Source organism: Fukomys damarensis, unplaced genomic scaffold (genome assembly GCF_012274545.1).
Source record: "Fukomys damarensis isolate Sample0158 unplaced genomic scaffold, DMR_v1.0_HiC HiC_scaffold_14, whole genome shotgun sequence".
Classification (NCBI taxonomy): Eukaryota; Metazoa; Chordata; class Mammalia; order Rodentia; family Bathyergidae; genus Fukomys; species Fukomys damarensis.
In genome coordinates this window covers 25,796,220-25,818,060 of record NW_022900926.1, presented here as the reverse complement: position 1 = coordinate 25,818,060, position 21,841 = coordinate 25,796,220, and the positions used below count along the sequence as shown (strand labels likewise).

Below are 21,841 nucleotides of genomic sequence, written 5' to 3'. Positions count from 1 at the left end.
TTTTTTTTTTTTTTGAGATATGCTTCCTTTATTTGCCCCAACTGTAAACTGAACTTTCTCTTTCACCTTTAGTTCTTGTTTCTCTTCTTGCTTAATTTGAATTCTACTCCCATGGATTGTACCAGGGATTCTACTCTTAACCCTTATTCCTTAGTGTGAAAACCACATTTTCTTTATCCTCTGATGATGGGCATCTGGGATGTTTCTGAGATTAGCTATTACAAATTGTGCTGCTATAAACATGGATATGCATAAATTGCTGTTATATGATGCTTTTAATTCAGGAAAAAAATGTTTACCAGCTATACCTAAGGCAAAAGACTAATATATAGACTCATATATAGACATAACTCAAAATCAGATCCTCAAATTTAAAGACGCAGTCCAAAAATGGGCATCTGAGATGAATAGACACTTCTCAGATGAAGTAGAACAGATACATGAAAAAGTGCTCAAAAAAGTCTTCCAAGAAATGCAAATTAAAACAACACTGAGATTCTGTGTCACTCCCAAGAAGGGCTGTCATCAAGAAATCAACCAATAACAAATGCTGGTGAGGCTGTGGGGAAAGAGGACCCCTTCCTCACTCTTGGTGGGAGTGTAAATTGGTGCAGCCAGGGTGGCAGTCGGTATGGAAATTCCTCAAAACACTGAAACTAGAGGTTCCATTTGACCCAGCTGTCTTTACTCTGGTATCTCAAAGTGTTGTTTTGAGTCTGAGCAACAATTTTCAACTTATATCTGAAACAGGTTAATCAAAGTCAGAAGTTGCTCAGTTTTTGGTTCACAGCATTCATTCACTCCTTCATTCATTCATTGTGATACTGGGAATTGAACTCAGGGCCTTCACACTGAGCTACATCCCCAGGTTCTCCCTGTACTTTTATTTTTTAATTTTGAGTCAGGGTCCCACGAAGTCATGAAGTTACCCAGGCTGGGATCAAAAAGTTGTGATTCTTCTTCCTCAGCCTCCAAGAGTGCTGGGATTACAAGCATCAGCCACCATACCCATCTGGTTCAAAGCTCTTAGATAGGAAGCTGGGAGCAGACAGGACCAAAGAGGGGAAGGTGTTGCCCCACAGTGCCATTCTGTCTGGATGTCATCTGACCTGAGGTACTCCCATGGACTGGGGGTTATGGGCCCAGCCTCCCTGAAAAGTTTGCTGTTTGTCAGGACATAAAGACTGCAGGAAGCAGGGCCTCTTGCCCATCCTTTCCAGCCAGCAAAACCCTGTGGGTTTCATTTTTTAAGCTGAGGGATCAGTTTGCTTTCTCTGGGTCTTTTTTCCTTTGAGTTGCCGTACCAATGATTTTCTTATAAATTGAGTCTCAGTGGAAGTTTTAAGGAAGGGAAAGGGAGGGTTCCATTGAGGCTTCCGCAGGGCAAGGTGACATAGCCTGGTTGGTCTGTACAGTGCCACATTTGCCTGTGCTGCAGTGCCCTTTCTTAATGTCTCTTCAGCCTTCCTTCCCATCTGCCAAGTAGCTGTGCTTTTAGGGTGTCAATAATGTGCTTTAGAAATCAAAGTTTTTAGTGATTCTTACTCTGCTTTTCTCTGCTTCCAAATCTTTCCTTTTGGCCTCTGCTTGGGGGCTGTTGCTCAGTCCTGGGACAGTTGAATGAGTACAGGGTCAGATTCCCCCAAGGGTGGTATAATGGCAAAGCTCATGAGTGCCTCTGTGTAATTTCTCCCAGCAATTTTAGATTCACAGAAGAGTAGCACTGTACTCCTTTCCCCAGCTTCCCCTGATGTCAGCATTGATTAAAAACAGCATCATGTCAGCATCAGTGCCATACTATTTACTAAACTCCATTTGCATTTCCCCACCATCCAGTTATTTTAGTTTTGTGTGTTTTTCAATATCAAAATACCCTGTGCAGTTGCCTAGAAATCTTGCCTATTAAAACACTCTGGGGCCGGGGATTTAGCTCAGTGGTTCCACCGCCTACCTTGCAAGCACAAGGACCCGAGTTCGATCCCTGGTACCAAATAAAACAAACAAATGAATAAATTAATAAATGAAACACTCTGGCCGGGCATGGTGGTGCACGCCTGTAATCCCAGCACTCAGGAGGCTGAGGCAGGAGGATCACTGTGAGTTCGAGACCAGCCTGGGCTACATAGTGAGTTCTAGGTCAGTCTCAACTACACAGTGAGACCCTGTCTCAAAAAAACAAAACAAAACACTCTGTGTATTAAACACACTGTGCAAAGAGCTGAGTAATAGACTTGACACCTGGGTTACAAGAAGGGACACAGGACATGCTGGTTCCACGGGGCTTCCCAAAAGGATATTAGCAGAGCTCAGTCCTGTTTCCCAGAGCCCCCTCCAGGAGAGTGACAGATGCTGCCAAGGGCCAGACCTGTGACACCTTGAGCAGCTCTGTTGTCTCCATACCTCGTTTTCCTTTTTTGTGAATTGAGAGGATTGATTGGGCTTTGTCCTGGAGGACATTTCTAGCTCTAATACCAGGAGCCCTCAGTGCCCATTCCAAGTTGGGATGAGGCCACCTATAGCACTAGCTTCTCTTCTCATGCTAGGAAGGGTCACTTGTGGGTCAGTGTTTGGACTCAGGTCCCAGAGAAACCTTCGAGCCTTCCCTGGGCCCATCATCCAATGAGCCCATTGACACTGGTCTGGAAGTCTGTTGGGCAGTGTGTGCGTGCACTGGCTGCTCACAATGGTCCTTTGGTTTCAGCAGGGCCACGTCAGAGCCACAGTGGCTCCTGGGCTTCACCTTTGCCCTCAGACGGTCCTGGTGGCTGGCTTCCTGCCCAGCACCTGAGTCTTGGGTGTGTAAGGGAGAGTGTGTACGTATACATAAGAGTCAGCAACCTTTCCCTGGGTTTCAGGCCACGCCTGTCTCTGATTGCAAGAATCAAGTCTTTCTGCTGCTCTCAGTCCCAGCCAGAGAGCTATGGAACTGTAGCACACAGACAAGAAAGGAAGGCCACAGCCGGGCTCAGTTACTTGGTGTGGAAGCTACCACCCCTTTGAGTTCAGGGTAGGAGCTAGTCAGTCAAGCCCCGCCTGCATCTCTTTCCATAAATGAAGTTAATAGGAGCACAGACATGATCATGTTTTTTATGTTGGGCCTTTGGCTACTTTGGAAGGCAGAGCCAGGCACCTATAATGCACAAGCCACAGGCATTTGTCATCTGCCCTCTACAAATTTTTGTTTGCTTGCCCTTATACACGGGGTTCTGAGAGAGGAGTGATTCCTACCCACACCCCTGCATTTTCTTCTGACTAAGTTTCTTAGACTTCCTCCTCTGAATGGGTTTCCTTGGTGGCCATACTTGCTGGGTATCAAAAGTAGGCTTGGGCGGCCAGGCTGTTTTTCACCAAGACGGGCCCTGCCAAGGGAAAGTCTCATGTGAGGGACGCGGCTCTCCTCAGAGCCTGGCTCATGTGGCTCTGATACCTGGGTCCTTGAGACTGTTTTGTCATAGTAGGTCAGCTGGTTTTGAAGTGGGTCCACTTTTGAGATGAGGGCTTAGGGTGGGGAGGTGAGGCCTGGGCAGGGAGTGTGGGGGTTGTGAAGATGTTCTTCTGTGGACCCTGTGTGTCTCCTTCACCCCCTGGCTTCCACTCCCCAGGCTGGCGCCCATGAGGCTCTACACGCTCTCCAAGCGCCACTTTGTCCTTGTATTCGTGGTCTTCTTCATCTGTTTTGGCCTGACTGTCTTCGTTGGGATCAGAGGTAAGTTCAGTTTTTAAGCACTTATCATTTTATTATTCATAGCCCCTTGGGTGTGTTGCTTCTCAGCCAGCCCCACATGCCTCCTTGTTTCCCCTGTGGTCCAGTGTGGAGGGAGATGAGCCCTTCTACCTGAGCCACTGGGCAGATGGGGCCCCTTCACCTCAGTGAGCAGGCCCAGTATCCCTGGCCTTGTCCTGCCCAGCAACCAGAGGCCGCACCTGCTTGGCAGCACGGCAGCCTTGGTCTCCAACTTTTTATTGGCCAAGCAAACATTTCTAGTCTGTTGTGCCCTGTGGAATCCAGAATCTACTCCCTGATGGATAGGTAGACTGCACTGAAGTCTTGATGCAGTGAATAAAACTGAGGGTAATAGCTATGGGCATGGGGTACAGGTGGAGCAAGGGGCCAGGAGGGTGTTCTGGTGGTATCCTGACCCCCTGGCAGGGCCCCATGAAGATGGCTGGGCAGCAGCATGGTGGTTCCAGCTGGAAGCCTGCAGATGTGCCTTCACCCTTGCCTTTAGGGCACATTGCTGCTTCATGGCAGGTTGTATGAAGGGAAGAGCTGTATGTACCATGATGATTTTGGCTCAAACATGCCTTTGCAATGCTTTAGGTTGGCCACCCTCCTTCCCCACAGACAGAAACACAGAATCACAGACCCAAGTGGCTTTCTGGTTTTACAAGGTTCCCAGAAACCTGGGTCTCAGTCCCGTCCAGAGGGTGGGCAACAGGAGCCTGACACATGTTGGAGAGTATCTATACCTACCTACCTACCTACCTACCTACTTTCTCTCTCTCTCTCTCACTCTCTCTCTCTCCACCTCCCTCCCTCCTGCCTTGCCTTGCCTGCCTCCCTCCCTCCCTCTCTTTCTTTCTTTCCTCCCCTCCCCTTCCTCCTCCTCTCTTTCTCTCTCACTCCTCTTTCTCTCTCTCCTCTCCTTTTCTCCCACCCTCCCTTCCTCTCCCCCCACCTTTTCCTTCTTTTCTCTCCCCTCCCTGTTGTACTGAGGCTCGAATCCAGGAACCCAGGAACACTGTCTCACTGAGTTCTATCCCCAGTCCTTTTTTATTTTGAGCCAAGTTCTTGCTTTGAACTTATGATTATCTTGCCTCAGCCTTCCTTCCAAGTAGCTGAAATTATAGGCCTACCCCACAGTGGCATTCTTCTCTCTTTTCATTTTAAGTAAAATTTTACCTTTATTCATTGAGCATGATTTCTGGTAGCTGCTTATTTGATTGATGCAGTGAACACCAAGGTGTGAATGACATTGAGACTTAACCTGTCTCACAAACACCTGTGCTTCAAAAGGCTGTTTTCTTACCTAAACTGAAATTTGGGTTGGTGCAGGGTCTGGGAGGCTGAGGGGAGAGAGTGGCCATTTTTGGTCACTTACTTCATGGTAATGGTGACAGTGAAGCTGAGATGATGATGGTGGCAATAACAACAGCAGCAGCAGCAGCCACCTTCTCTTTTCCTTCCTATTGTGACCAAAGTGTAAAGACTGAATCAGAGCGTAACATTATCTTACTCACTTTCAGATTGGTAGGTTAGGTCTCCACTCTCAGAGGGACCTCAGCTTTCGTTTCCTTAAGCCATGTTATCTCAGATATCCCTGATTATATCCAGCGTTCTCCACTTACTCTAAGGCTGATACAGTAAAAATGTCAGGGCTTCCGCATCACTTTCCTTCATCTCACAGAATATTGTGGGTTCTCAGGGGAATGTCTCTGTCTCTGTCTCCCTCTGTTGTAAGGACTGGCTCACATATACAGAGGCTGAGAAGTCCCAGGGTCAGAGTCAGCAAGCTGGAGAGCCCAGAGTGCAGGTGGTACAGTACAGTTGAGTCTGAAGGCCTGAGAACCAGGATAGCTGATGGTGTAAGTCCCAGTCAAATCTGAGTCCAAAAGCAGGAGAAGACTGATGTTCCAGCTCGAAGACAGGACCCAAGCAGAGGGAAAAAACACTCTCCTGACCTTTTTGTTCTGATTAGGACTTCAGCAAATTTGATGAGGCCCACGTACACTTGGACAGACATTTTCCTTATTCAGTTGGCATATGGAATTCATAGGGAAATTCCTCACAGACAGAATGATGTTAAACTTAAAGCAAGGCCCCCTGTGGCCCAGTCATGTAGACACTTATCACAAGTACTCTCTTCCTAATGCTTTATATGGCAAGGTTGTTATTATATTAGAGTCAAGAGTACTTTAGAGACCATTGGATTAGTCACCTTCATTTTGCTTAAGGATAATGAGATGCAGAAAGCCTAGTTAGCTACGATAGGGTCCAAGTTCTGATTGCCATTTCTTACTTCTTTCCAGGGAGCCAGGCTGCCTTACTTACTGGGTTAGGAGTCTTCAGATTGTGAAACTGTTTAAAAAATCTCATTGTGGGTACAGGCCTCTTTCCTACATGGAGACATCTTCTCAGTGTTCCCGAGTGCTTTCCAGAGACATGTCACAGTGCTGCTTGGGGTTCACATGCCATACACCTTGTGTTCAGATGGAAGATTGTTGGTTGTAGGCTGGGGTGGCCACTGAGGTAGTCCACAGAATTGGCATCACAATTTAAGAAAGATATGCTTTAGAACAAATCCAGTTATACTTTAACGTCAGATTAACAGTTGTTTCCCTTTAGTACTACTTTAAAGGCCAAAGCTCTGAGGAATTATGAGAATAATACTAATCTGTTAATCATAGGGAGGATTCTGGGAGAATAATGGAGTTGGAAGGAATCTGACTGCCCACCTAGACAATAGAGTCAGAATGAATGTAACTATTTTGGAACTCTGGAGTCTATTAAAGTCTTGTAATTTCCAGGGGAGGGTTTGGGTTTTAAATTATGGTTTGTTTCAGACAATGTAGCTTTTAATACAGTAGCAGGTACCTGTCTCCCACCTATATAGAACTTGTGGGAGCCAGTGTGGGCAGAAATGACCGTTTTCCTACCACTGAGGATCTGTGCCCTGATCATTAATCGCTGCTTCTGATCAGAGATAGAACAAGGTTGGGCATTTGTTGTCGTCCCCACCCTTCAATGTTACAAGCCTGAAAGTGATTTCCAAGGAATTTAAAGAGCTAGTGGTTCTCTCCCAGTCTCCTTCATTCCTTCATTTATTACCTCTCGCACTCCTGCCTCAGCAGCGATGTTAAAAACTAAGAGATTCAAAAACAGTTACATGTGCAGGAGAAATTAGGAAGGTGCTACATCTGTCCAAAGAAAGACAGAGGTTCAGGAGGGACCTGAGAAGACATTAAATTTATACCTCATATCCACCAAGCAGAAAACCTTGGGGCAGGGGGAGAATCTGATTTTTAGGAATGCCACATTTTTTAGATCTAAGTGTCCAGTTTTCAGCAACAACAGCACAGCAAATCACACAGCAAACCAAACCAAACCAAACCAAAACACTAGAATCCCTAAGGTACATGGCAGATCTGTTAGACAAAGACTAAGACAACTGTCTTAATGATGCTGAAACAACTGAAGGAAGATGTGGACAAACTCAGGAAAACAATGCATAGACATGATTAAAAAAAAAAACAAAGCGTTAAAAAAACCTTAAAAAAAACACAAAAAGAAATTCTGGAGTTGAAAGGTAAAATAGCTGAAGACAGAGCTGAAGGGCCTTTGAGACATCATCAAGTGGACCAACATATACATTGTTGGACTCTCAGAAGGAGAAGAGAGGGAAAAGGGCAGAGAATATTTGAAGAAATTATAGATGAAAATCCCCAAATTTGATGAAAGATGAGAATATAAACATCCAACAAGCTCATCAAGCTCAAAGTGAGTTGAACTCCGAGGGTCCCACATTTAGATACATTGTAATCTAACTATATGAAGCCAAAACAAAAAGGATCCTGAAAATAGCAAGAGTGACTGACTCATCACATACAAGAGCTGTTCAGTATGGCTATTAGTAGAAACCTCTTGAGAAACTGGAGGCCAGAAGGCAGTGGTCTGTTATATCCGGACCGCTCAAAGAGTGGCCAGTCAAGAGTCCTATCTCTGAGGAAACTGTCCTTTAAAAGTGATGGAGAGGGCAGGGGATTTAGCTCAGTGGCGCCACACCTGCCTTGCCCAGTGCAAGGTCCTAAATTCAATCCCCAGTACTGAAAAAAAAAAGAGAGAAACTAAGACTTTCCCAGATAAACTAAAGTTGAGGGAGTTACCACTGCACCTGCCCTATATGATTGCTAAAAGGGAGATCTGAGACACTAGGCAGTGATTTGAAACCCAATAATTTCAGTGAAGGTAACTGGATAATTATAAAAGCTCATGTTATCCTAACAATAGTGTTCAATTATTTGTTTCCTACATGATTTAACAGACTAACACTCTATTAAAAAACCCTAAGTATTAATATTATTTTTGATTTGTATATATTTTACATAATTTAAGAGATTAATACAGTAAAATTATTTTATGTTTTTTATATAAATGTATTTACACATAAGTCATCACAGTGTGACATTAACAGTTGAAAGATATGGTGACAGAGCTGTTAAATGAGCAGGTTTGTTTTTCCTCATTGAGTTTATTGGTACATTTTAGGTATACATTCATTACTGGGAACTTGTACCTTTACATGACAGGTCTTGGTTCTCATTTTTTCCCCTTGTCCCTGCCCTCCCATCACCCCTCCTCCCCTCCCCCTTTACAAACACTTCATTTCTATTTTTTCATTTTCTCATATTTTTTTCTTTTCCCTGTTAGCGTTCCCCTACCCTTCCCACTTTCCCTACACCTTTAGCCCCTTTCTTCCTATTTCACATAGTCTATTATATCATTAGGATCTTATGTACTATTATAGTTTATTCACACCAGAGAAACTATTCAGTATTGACATGAGTGATTTATTTGTTTCACTTAGGAGTGTATCCTCAATATGTATCCATTTTCCTATGAATGAATCTAATTTCTCATTCTTTATGGCTGAGTAATATTCCACTTTATAGAAAAACCACATCTTCTTTAACCAGTTTTCAACTCTTGGGCAGATGGGCTGTTTCCAAGTTTTAGCTATTACAAACTGTGCTGCTATAAACATGGGTGCACATACTTCTCTGTGATATGATTCTTTTAATTGTTTTGGAAAGATAGCCAGCAGAGGGATGCCTGGGTCAAATGGAACCTCTAGTCTCAGCAAGGAGCAGTTTTTGGATGTTACTGATATAAAGCCAGTGTAAATTCAAATTAGAATGTTATACTTTTAGATGTTAAATAAGGAACAGAAAAGGTATGAGGCATGTAGAACACAAATGCATATAAACCAAGGCATACAGAAAACAAAGTGACAGAATAAGCCCTTCCTAATCTCTACTTACTTTAAATGTAAAGGATCAAACTTTGCAGTCAGAAATCAGAATGGATTTTAAAAAACATGATCTAGAGTACATTTTCTTCACAGAAAAATTTACTTCAGATCCAAAGACACAGATAAGTTGCAGTGAAGTGGTAGAAAAGAATATTCTTTGCGAGTAGCACCAAATGGCTCTACAGTTCTACTTCTAGGTATGCATTCAAAAGAATTGAAGGTAGGGTCTTGTACACTCATGCTCACAGCAGCATTATTGACAATACTTTAAAAAAATCAGTTTAACTATCCACTGACAGATGAATGGATAGGCAAAATGGAATATTATTAAGCCTTCATAAGGAAATTTATATACATGCTACAAAGTGAATGAATCTTGAGGACATTATACAAAGTGATATAAGCCAGTCACAAAAAGACAAATGCTGTGTGATTCTATTTACATGAACTATGCTGAGAAGTCCAAATCATAGAAAGTATGATGGTAATTGCAAGGAGCGAAGGGGAGGTCACATAAGGAGTTACTATTTTAACAGGAATAGAGTTTTCGTTTTACAAGATGAAGCGAATTATGGAGATGGACAGTGGTGACCGTTGCACACTATGAATGCACTTAATACTTCTGAATTGTACACTTAAAATTTGTTAAAATGGGCTGGGTGTGGTATCACACTCCTTTAATCCCAGCACTTAAAGGAGGCTGAGGCAGGAGGGTCACCGTGAGTTCAGGGTCCATCTGGGATACATAGTTAAAGGCCAGCCTGAACTACAAAGCAAGATCTTGTCTTTAAAAAAAAAAAAGGGTAGTTTTATTGTTATATTTTACCATGATAAATAAAATTGGGAAAAAAATTTGTGAATCTTCTATATGTGTTACTTCAATCAGGAAAAAAAGTTATTCTTAGATGCTTATATTAGGATACATTGTGCTTTGTTATATTCCATTATTTAATAAAATGTTTTTGGAAGACTGGATTATTAGATAAATACATAAATGTGTAATTGTTTAGAACAATTCTTTATACTTCACAAACTATGTAGTGGATATCTGTGCAGTAAATACTCTCTTGGGGCCATGCACTAAAGGGAGAGCCCTCATTGAGAGCACTAGAGAGAGTCCAATGTGGAAATCCCAGACCACCTTGACCAGGCAGTGCAGTCGTGGTGCACAGTACAGTGGCTATTCTGTGTCTGTGCGTGTTTTACCTATATTTATGCGGTCTCTAAAGAATGACCAGGCAAGTAAGACCACGTCTGCATAATGTATGAGTCTTCCTTGGCATTTGAAAATTAAAATCAATAAATTATGATATAGACATAACTGCTTTTTTTCCTTCTCTTCTTTTTTACACTTTAGGACCCAAAGTGATCCAGACTTCTGCAGCAAATTTTTCACTTAATAATAGCAAAAAGGTAAGGCTGGGCATACGATGGGAGTTGGTGGGACATTATAAATTTCAGGTCACTAGGAAATGGTCCTGCTTCAAGGGTCTTGAGGATAGACTGCCTTTGCCTGTGACTTGTGTCTCAAGCAATACCCCATTCCGTTTTTGGTGCTGGGGATTGAACCTAGGGTCTTGTGCATGCTAGACAAGTGCTTTATCTCTGAGCCACACATTAAGGCCTGTATGCATATTTTTTATTCACTGTCAGCTACTGGCATCTGGGTTCTTTTTTGCTAAAATTACCTTTTCTGCTGTAATACCCAAGTACTTGGGACATATGGGTGTGTTACCCCTTAGGGAACAGTAATTACTTCCAAAGGATGATTAACTCATCCAGATTCTTCATGTCTCTAAATACTGTTAGTTTATAAGTTTTAACAATGATTACTTAGGTATCTGCACCTTTCTTATCACATTTATCCAACTCAGGTCCTGTTCTGTGACATTTTCTCATCAGTAACAGTTCTCTTTAAGGATTATTTGGTATTCTTTGCATGAACTCAGTTTAAATGAATCTTCCTAATGCCCCTTAAAAATGCGCCTTGAAAAAAAAAAAAAACAAAAATGTGCCTTGATTCTTTAACATTTTAAGAGAAAAACAGAGTTGGAGAATTTAGATTTTCCTCAATAAATATTAATTTGAGAGAGCCCCAACAACTAACCCTTTTATTTTTCTATGTCAAATGTAATTCTTATCTATAAACTGGATACAGTTGTCCTGCACTTTTATGGTGCCATAATATGTATAGTTTAAATCTCATTATTTGACCCTAAATCCCCTCCCTCTCTCTGTTCTGCAACCTCTGCTAGGTATGTCTTTACATTTGTTTTGAAAAGGCAAAGTAAAAAGTCCTGAAACTTAAAGCTTTTGAATCTTCTTTTTGCTACTGCTGGTTTGAAAAAGCCCTCTGTTTAGCCTGTCTTCACATTTTCTTTGCATTCCTTTAATTTCTTTAACTCTTGAGCAGATGGTTTGATTTGGAGAGTGGCCACCACAGAGTTCCTGTACAGTAGTTGGTCTTCTATAATTTCTTTCTCTCAGGGTGTAAGCTTCTCTTTGACCCTGAGCATAGCAGCAGTGTCATGAACTGACTTGCCTCCAGAGACCAGTAGGAAGTGTTTCAAAGGATACTGCAGAAAAATAACTGTCAACACTGCCTTCTCTAATTCTTCTCTTCGGGACACTGAAACTTTAGTAAAGCTAAAAATAATAGACTTAAAACAGTGACATGTCTGGCCTATTGACAGTAAAGAAATCATTATTGAGACACTTTATCTTGTGAATATAAAAGCATTCCTTTGGTGTCTTTTGTTATTATGTGTCTCTCATTCTGCTCTTTTCATTTTTTTCTCCATTTTATTTTGCCTTTTTCTTGGTCTTTGAGTAGGCATATTGTGTCAAGGCTCCAGGTGGTAGAAACCACCTGCTTTCAGGTTTTGATGAGACAGAAATTAATAGCAGCTGGGAGTTAGTTGGTCCTTCTGGAACGCAGCATTTTGCTACATTGTCAAATGGAAACTATGTTTTTGTTTCAGAGCTAATGCTCCTGCTTTTTTGCTAAATGTAAATTTTGTAGGTTAAGATTGCTAGATTCAATGAAAAGGTCACATGGATTACTTTTCTTTTCAGCTAAAGCCAATCCAAATACGTTCAAATCCGCTGTCTACGTATAATCAGCAACTATGGCTGACATGTGTTGTCGAATTGGAGCAATCAGAAGGTATGTGGCCTGACATTTGGGGGTGATTCTTCTAGTACAGATTCTGTGTGTGTGTGTGTGTATTGTGTAGTACTGGAAATTGAAACCAATGCCTTCGCACTGAGCTACATCCCCAGACTATTTATTTATTTATTTATTTTTATTTGAGACAAAGACTTGCTGCAATGCCCAGACTGGATTTGAATTTGTAATCTTCCTACCTCAGCCTCCTAGAGTGCTGGGATTACAGGTGTCTGACATCCCACCCTGCTTAAGCTTGTATTTAAGAGGTTGAAAGGACTTTGAGGTATTTGGATGAGTACTGAAAGATAAGTATATAATGATATTCATTATTATTTATAACAGCTACATGTTAGAGTCCCTTAAATGTCTCCCAGTAGGAGATATAGTTATGACACATCTCTGTAGACCACCAGACAGCCTGCTCAGTGACCATCTGGGAGGGAATTAAGTCCCAATGCCTGAGGTAATGATTCTGCGCCCCAGGGACACTTGGCGGTGTCTGCATACAATTTCGTGGTCATAGCTGGGGAAGAAAGAGTATTACTGGCAACTGATGGGCAGAAGCCAAGGATGCCACTAAACATTTTGCTGTGCACAGCACAGATGCCTACAGCAGGGAATTATCTAGCCCCGGATGTCACTAGTGCCAGGGTTGAGAAACCTGACCTAAGGCATCCAGTATTTATGATGTGTTGCTAAAATGACACTCACTAAAATGGTGCTAGTTTTGCATCGTCTTTGGGAGAACTGAGAAGGTGGCCAGCCAGTTATTTTCTGTGAGGTGTACTGACTTAGAAAGAATTTAAAAGGATAACCTTATGATTATAGTAAATGAAGTAGAAACAATGCATATTCCAAAAAAGTATCTCTTTTTGGTAATATTTTAAATCGCAGAAATAAATTTTTGTCATTATGTATTTGTGAGTTTAGAAAATGGCCTACAAGGGTATACACAAAAATATTGTTACAGTTATATCTAGGTGGTAGAATTGTAAATGCTTAGTGCCATTTTTATATTTTTTGTTCTCTAATTTTTTTATGAGAATATAATTACTATTTTAAAGATTGTATTAATACATGTTTGCAGTATATAATGATTACATTCATCTTGGAGAATTGGCACATGTAATGTAATTAAAAAAAAAAAAAATATATATATATATAAACCGGGAATTGAACTCGGGACCTTGCTCTTATGAGGCAGCTGGCAGCATACATAATATTTCTTAATTTTTTTTGTTCCCTACTCTTCCTTTCCCTCCCCACTCTTTCCAACTCTTGGTCCTCTTTCATTTTGCAAAAGCTCTATTTGTTTCTTTTTTGGCTTCAATTCTGTTTTGTTTTTTCTATCTCCTTTTCCTCCCTTTCCTTCCCCTTCCTTTCATCTCTTGTTCCTGTTCCCTATTGAAAAAGATCTACCTATTTCCTATTATCTCTCCTTTATTTTGCTCTTTATTTATATTTTGGGTTTCTCATATAAGAGAAACCAAGCAATATTTAAGCTCATGTGTCTGATTTATTTCTCTTAACATTACGGTTTCAAGATGCATCCATTTACCTACATATGCCTCAAGTTTATCATTCTGTATGGCAGAGTACTACTCCATTGTGTATAAGTATCACATTTCCTTTATCCATTCATCTATTGATGGGTGTGTAGGCCATTTCCAAGATTTAGCTATTATGAATTGTGCTGCTATACACATGGATGTGCATGGATCACTGTAATATGATAACTTTAATTCTTTTAGGAGGATAAATAGAAGGTGAACAGCAGCTGAGCACGTGTGCACACACATGGGTTAAATGGGATTTCTATTTTAGTTTTTGTGGCTTGTCCATGCTAATATCCACAGTGGTTGTACTAGTTTACATCTCCACCAACCATATAGAAGAGCCCTTTTTCTTCCCACAGCTTTGCCTGAATTTGTTATTATTTAATTTCTTGATACCATACTTTCTAAAGTAAGATGGAATCTCAGTGTTGTTTTAATTTGCATTTATCTAATAACCAGCAATGTTGAACATTTCTTCATGTATTTATTGGCCATTTGTACTTCTGAGAAGTGTCTGTTCTTTGGTTGCTTATTTTTCAATCTGGTCTTTTATTTTGATGGGTGTAATTTTTTTGAGTTCTTTAGATTTTAGTCCTCAGCCTGAGTAATAGCTAGCAACATTTTTTCCCCACTCTTTTGTCCCTTTACTGTGTTGGTTGTTTCCTTTGCTGTGCAGAAGTTTTTAAATTTAATATGTACCCATTTGTTGACTCTAAGTATTGTTTTTTGTGCCACTGGGCTTCTGTCCAGAATATCTTTGCCTACACCCATGCCTGTAAGAGTTTACTTACCTGTTTTATCTTCCAGTGTTTGTTTTTATTCTGACATTTAGATCTTTGATGCACTTTTATTTTGATTTCTTACATGTTGAGAAATAGTCTGGACTCAACTTTTTGCATGTGGACATCCAGTTTTCCCAGCACCATTTATTAAACAGGCCATCTTTCCTCCAGTGTTTGTTTCAGGCCCCTTTGTCGAAGATTAAATAGCTGAATGTGCTGAGTTGTTTCTGCATCGTCCATTCCAGTCTGTTGATCCACATGTCTGTTTTTGTGCCAGTACCATGCTGTTTTTATCACTGTAGCTTTGTAGCGTAACTTTAGATCTGGGATTGTGATGCTTCTGCTTTGCTTTTATTACCCAGGATTGCTTTTGGTTTTCTGGGTCTCTTCTGGTTTCATGTGAATTTTAGAATTTTTTTCTCAAGATCTGTGGGAAATGCTGTTGGTATTTTGATTGTGATTGTGTTAAATCTATATATGAGTTTTAAAATTATTTGTTTTGACTGTAGTGGTTCTGCCTATCCAGGAACATAGGATATCTTCTATTTTCTGATGTCCTCTTTGATCTTTTTCAAAGTGATGTAATTTTCACTGTAGAGATCTTCCACTTCTGTAGGTTAATTCCTACATATTTAAATTTTATTGATGCTATTGTGAATGTTATATAGAATATAATTTGAAAAATAAGGTATAATCAGAAAAATAAAAATGTTTTGGCATAAGTAAAATAAAAGATTTCTGTGGGAAATTAAGAATGTACTGTAATTTCATTAGCCATGAAGTATTCACCCTTATGAAATGAGTTATAGCTCTGAAATGGTGGTTTTGGCCCAGGCCCTCTCACTTATAAATTGGGAGTAGAATGTCTAATGGAAGGGCTTCCTTTGCCTGGAAAATATGGTTTTCAAATAGCAGAGGGTAATGCGGCCTCAGAATGCTCCTGGGCACCTGTGTGTTCTGGCCCCGATGACATGGCAGAGCCTGGCAGGCACCTTTGTCGTGTTTGGGCCTGAATGATGATACTGAATTTCTTTCTTTTGTAGAAACTTCCATTCAGACAAGCTTTCCCATGACTGTTAAAGTCAATGGCGTGGCTCAAGATGGAACTATGATGTACATTCATAACAAGATTCACAATCGGACAAGGACCCTCACATGTGCGGGGGTGAGTGTATTTGATGATTCCATGGCTGTGTACACCAATACAGACCTGCTTCTGCAGAGTTGAAGGCAGAACCCATTCAGAAGCTTCAAAATGTTCTTAAGAAAGAAAAATTGAGTCATGGCAAAGACAACACAGAAGACTCACCTAATTTTATACACTGTTGCCCTTAGAGGTTCTTACTATATTGAACACGTGTGCACATATACTTGCCCAGACACACACATGCATTTATGCACACTTGCCCTGCCACACACCCTGAGTGTACTCCATACTTTTTTTATTCCTCGTGTAACTCACCGCCTGATATGTCCATGGAAAGGCTGCCTTTCAGATGAGATGTGCTCCATTTTGTGGTCACTCCCCACCATTGGACCATTGGAGAGGGGGCTTTGGGCTTGTTTGCATCAGGCGTTGAATGTCCTGATCCATCTGGGGAGGCAGAGTGCCCAGGCCTCTTAGAGTCAGTGGCCTCCTTTTTTGGCATCTACTTCAGGGTGCAGGGTGTGGCTAAGCAACAGAAAACCTGAGGATCCAGAGTAGGAAATGAACCCTTATTTTCTAATTCATTGGTACCACGTTTGGTTCAGAATCTAATGACTCAGAATTCAATTGCTGCAACAGCAAAGAGGCCACATCGGGACTCAGCAGGCAAGCACAAGGAACTTGGAGAGCATCACACAGGCAGTGCGTGATTAGAGGACCAGACATGGATGTTGGAGACAGTGAATACCTAGTCTGTGTGAGGTGTCATGCTGAGGATTTTCCATAGGATACTCATTAATCCTTACAGGAGGTACAGGGAGGAGTGACTATTATTGCAGTCCATTTTATACAAGAAGAAACAGGCTTTGAGAGGTCAAAGCCATTGTTCAAGGTGAAACAGCTAGTAAACGGAGGCACTGGATCTGAGGCTGTGCTCTTTTATTCTGGAGCTCATGGCCACATGATGCATCCTGTGTCGTAAAGATACTAGCCTGTTTGTCCTGTCAAGTAAGAGATGGACCTCTGCACACGGCCCAGCCTCCTTCTCTGCTCCCTCTCTCTGCACTGGCTGGAGGGTGTAGGGCTGTTGGAAAGGCTAACCAGGCTGACAGTGTAGGCCTCTCCAGCAGAGCTGTGACAGTGGTGGCTTCCCTGACCTCAGCAGCCATAGTTCCGTCATGGTCGAGATGGTGTTTGGGGAAGGCCAGGAATAGCTGGCCTGTTGTTCTGCCTCCTTCCTGTGACCTGTGTTGGGTGGTGTGAGCCAGCTTCTAGAGAGTACTATCCTCTCCTGTAAAGTGGGGCTTAAGCTCCACCTCCCCATTTGGAGAGGTGTGAGGATCAAGGTGACTCACTTGTGCATTGGATGATGTTTGTACCTGTGGGAGACATCTGTGCACCCCACCTACCTGTGTGGCATGTGTGAAGGACAACTGTCCCAGCAGCTGGCCTGGCCTTCTCTTTTCCTCAGGAAAGAATGGGTCAGATCCCACCTTAGTCTGCATGTGGCACAGAATGAACAGCTCTTGAGTGCTGTAGCTGTGGCTGGTGTGACAGATTGTCTTGATTGAGGGGTTTCTCAGCACGTGGGACTTCCTGTTTTAAAACTAGGGTGTACTGCCGGGGCTTCAGGGAGAGTCAGGGCACCTGTGGGTGCTGGCTGGGTTGTTACTCATTGACATTTCTGTGGTTTCCTCCTGCTCCAGTTGGTAGTCCTGCCTCAGTTTGCACTATATTGCCCCCTGGGAATATTTGTCTGCTCATCTCTCCCTAACCCTGCAAGGACCATTATCCTGACTTAAGAGAACATGGAATCTTTATGTTACAGAGATATTTACCACTCTGTTTGAATGTTGTTTTTTATGTGAAGAGAAAACATTGTTAGTCTTGAGGTAGTAAGGTTGTCTACACCTTGCAGGGGAGAAAGCTGAGTTCCTGTCACCAGGTGTTGCAGCCCACCTCAGAACCATGGCTTGAACTTGGGACCCACAAATCTGAGGGGGATTCATAAGGGTTTTTTGAGTGTGAAATTATATTCAACCCAAGCAGTAACTTTTTGTTAATTAAAACATCCCCTGAAAGCTGAGGCATGTTCTTACAGGAAGTGCTTCTCTGTCTAGCAGAAATATGTTTGCTGATGTTGAGGCTGTCTGCCCCTGGTCTTGCACCTGTGACTATTGGGAAGGAAAGGTGAATTTAGTTTTTCTGGGAATGCAGAAACACATGCCCATGCCCAGAGTTCAGGAAGCCAATTCAAATGAGAAAAACTACTTAGGTGGAAAGAAAACCACAGCTCAGATGAGATACAGAGTAGCAGAGATGTGGGAAAATGGGAAGGGGCCAAGTGGTTGGTTATCCAGGTAGCCCTGTCTTCCACGGCATCCTTTCCTGCCTAGCTGAGTGTGGCGGGCTGTGGCACAGGTCTGTGGTTGCCAGTTTGCCCAAGAGTTTTGAGATTTTTGGCCTTCACACTTCCTCTGGGCCTTGCACACTCACTTTTGGCTTTCATGCCTGTCTCTTGGGTAAGCATTACCTGTGAGGCCTCTCTCTCTTCTCTACTGGTTGCCCTATCATCTTTTTAAGGCTTCTTGTATAAAACTCAAGTCCATTTTCTTGTCCTGACCTTAGACATTCTGGGTTTGGGAAGCCTAAGACAGGGCTGACTGCCCTATTCAGAGCCAGGGCAGTTACAGTGTCAGCTGGAAAGGCACAGAAGTTCTCAGCAGTGGTTGGATTATCCTGTGACATGGAGAGAGGAAGGAGCCACGTTCAAAGGTGTGCTGGCTATGGGGCAGGGCTGGGGCAGACCCTGGCCCGTGCGTGTAATGCACATCTGCATCTTGGAGCAAGAGCCTGTCCTCCTTCACTTCTGTAGGGGACAGCCAAAGAGCAGGAAGAGAACACTGATCCTAATTCCTAAGAAGACCTCTGGGCAGAACATATAGTCTGCACATTATCATTATCCTCTCATGACTGCTCACACAGCTTTTGCTTGTGGGGAAGGGGAAGGAGAAAGGGGTCTGTGTAAGGGATGATGAGCTGAAAGGGAAAGCAGAATATGGTCACAGTATTGCAAGAGGACAAGTGAGGCTGCAACATTTTATCTACTGCGTCATACTTTGTGGGGCCCTTGTGCACAGTGTGTTTATAGAAACTTCAGGTTTGTATTGGTGCATAGTTAACGTTTTAATGCAAGTGATGCCATTTTCAGTCTTCCAGTATAGGATGATTCTAATTGTTATAAATCATATGTTTTGTTTCCACAAATATTCACCTGACAGTTTCTTTCTAGGAACTATTCCTGGCTGGCATCTCGCTTTTTCTGGGTTTTTGTTGAATTCCTGGAGAAGATACGGCCTCATCTGTTGTTGAAATGTGTTACTTATGGGTCAGTTGGTGGGAGAGTTCTCCTTACTGCTTTAAAGTCCTCGGTCTTGTTTGTGTTTGCAGAAATGTGCAGAAATCATTGTGGCTCACCTTGGCTACTTGAACTATACTCAGTACACAGTAACTGTGGGATTTGAGCACCTGACTCTCCCTGTCAAGGAGATGAACTTCACGGTGAGTACATAGCCAGTTGCACCGGCTTCCATGGTTCCTCTGTTGACGGATTGCAACGCATCACAGCACCTTTGAGGCTATTTTGGACAGGTGAACCCTAATTTATTAAGTGTGTAGAACTAAGAGTAGCTTAAGGAAGCAGTGTAGAAGTTGGAAAAGACTTGGGTGTGCTGAGATTTAAGAGAGAATATAGTAGTACGCAGCTGGAAGGTAATTGAGCGGTCATGAGGTATACCAGCCCTCCTATGAAGGCAGGACCTTGCCAGCCCTCATGAGTGTCTTCAGAACTGCAGCGAGAGGAAGGCACTGCGGTGATACATTGTCCTTTCTTGTGTCCACTGAAACCTACTTCCTTGTCCTTCTCCCTTGGAATCAGTGTGACCCTCAGAGTGAACAGGAATGAGGGCTTTGGGTTTGACAGATTATCTGCATTCAAATCCTGGCCCCATTGCTCACTAGTTTGTCTTTGTTGAGTCTCTGTTTATTTTACCTGTAAAATAACTACTTCATACTGTTGTGGATATTTAATGAAACTGCTAATGGATAGATTTTTTTAAAAAGTGTGTTTAAGATATAATTCAAATACCATAAAATTTACCCCTTTAAAGTATGTAGTAGCCAGACATGGTGCATGCCTGTAAACCTAGCACTCAGGAGGCTGAGGCAGGAATATTGGAGGCCAGCCTGGGCTGCATAGCAAGACCTTGTCTCAAAAAACAAAAAAAAGGTGTGTGGTTCAGTAGTGTTTAGTAAATTCATAGTTGTGCAGCTGATACTGTCTAATTCTAGCATGTTTTCATCACTCCTAGAGAAACCTGTTAGTTGATATCCACTTCTTTCTTGTCATAGTTACTTTCTTGTCAGTGAGACACAATATCCAACACCCATAACTTAAAGGAGAAGAGATTTATTTTGGCTCACAATTTATTGAGGCTTCTGTCCATAGTCAGCTGTCTCCAAGGCAGCATGACAGAGGCTCATGGCAGAGGAGGGCTATCTCAGAGGAGAGTTCTGGTACAACAGGAAGCAGAGAGAGGGGAGGAGCAAGGGAGGGAGCTATGCCCTTCCGGGCCGAGCCCCCAGTGTCCAGTCTCTTTGGACCAGATTTATAGCATGTTAGCTATAAACTCCCATGCCACAGTTACCTCAAAAGCCCCATGTATGAGTGAATGACGATTTGGGGGGAATATATAGATATCAACCACAACATTCTGCTCCTGGTCCCCAAAAGACTCATGCACATCACTTAGTGTTGTTCATGACATGCCACACAGTAAATGCAGAGGGAGGGGCTGGGGTCGGGTGCGGGGAGAGAGAGATTGCTTCCTGTCTGCCATGCTGTGTGCAGCTGTCTTCTGCCTTGGAGCCAAACAGCTATGGACTGAAACTTCTACAGACTGAACCAAAATAAACCTCCCCTCCTTTAGGTTGTGGGTATTGGGTGTTGAGTCTCAGTGATGAGATAAATGACTAGGACACCTCCTCATGGTCCCTGTAGTCATGTTGCTCTGGATATTGGCTCAATCTGGACAGCTCCTGTGAATGGAGTTGGAGAGCAGGTGGTCTTTTGTGACTGAGTGCTTTCACTTAGTATGCTGTTCTCAAGGCTCCTCCACATTGTTTAGGGCATCTGCACTTCATTCCCTTTTTTCTCCTTGAGTAATATTTCATTGTGTGGGTAGACATTTTGTTTGTCCATTCACCAGTTGATGGGCATTTTATTTTTCTCTGTATCTGTATTATGTCTATATATCTGTATCTGCATCTGTATTGGTATCCATGTACGAACAGTATGGATACACTGGTGAAGGAATAATTCATACCCTGGGGGATAGAGCAGGACAGCCTGTAGTGTTGAGCCACTTGACGGTCAGAGAAGTACATTGTTTAAAACTTACAAATGATTTATTTCTGGAATTTTCTACTTAATATTTTGGGACCATGTTGGCAGAGGGTAACTGAAATCGTGGTGTTCCTGCAAGACAGCCGGTGAGGGGCTCTACTGTACTCATGGGATAATGCTCACCTGCTGTGCCTTAGAAGCAGCCAGTTTTACTGGCTGTGCTCCACACACACACCAGGCTCTTGACCTGACTTCTCGAATGCCACTTTCACTCGCCTTCCTGTATGTCTCCTGAGCTTCCCTGGCTCATTCCTTTTCAGCACAATGTCCACCCTCAGCACTGGGGCCTTCACGGTTTATCTCAGCATGTTTTTCTCTGAGTGCTCCTCAGAGTGACCTTTGAGAGAGACTCTCTAGCCAGCTGTTCTTGTCTCTTTTCCTCCTTTATCTTCTCAGGTCATGACCTGTGGGGGATAAAGTTAAAACAACAGCCTGGGCTCCTGGCCCCTTCATTCTTCTCTGGTGTTCACTTCCAGTCCCATGCAAATTGAGAGGGGTGGCAGCATGCTGTGTTTTAAGGCAGGACTGCCTTAAAGTTTATTCTCCTTTTGTCCCCAGATAGCTCTGTAGAGTGTCTTTTGCATTGTTTGAAAGCCTGAATGGAGATTTAGCTCAGTGGTTCCAGCGCCTGCCTCACAAGTGCAAGGACCCGAGTTTGATCCTGGTACCAAAAAAAAAAAAAAAAAAAAAAAGA

At 42.5% G+C, this 21,841-nt stretch overlaps 1 protein-coding gene across 3 annotated transcripts in view; it reads left to right on the top strand.

Annotated features, from left to right (window-relative positions):
• The window catches only part of Tmem181 (transmembrane protein 181), a 52,596-nt gene that overhangs the window by 7,348 nt on the left and 23,407 nt on the right, over positions 1 to 21,841 (top strand). For all 3 annotated transcript variants that reach the window (XM_010625236.2, XM_033763285.1, XM_010625238.3), the window contains exons 2-6: positions 3,603 to 3,706; positions 10,387 to 10,442; positions 12,105 to 12,195; positions 15,580 to 15,701; positions 19,134 to 19,244. In XM_010625236.2, the coding sequence (XP_010623538.1) occupies positions 3,603 to 3,706; positions 10,387 to 10,442; positions 12,105 to 12,195; positions 15,580 to 15,701; positions 19,134 to 19,244 (484 nt within the window). The remainder of the gene's footprint in view (positions 1 to 3,602; positions 3,707 to 10,386; positions 10,443 to 12,104; positions 12,196 to 15,579; positions 15,702 to 19,133; positions 19,245 to 21,841) is intronic.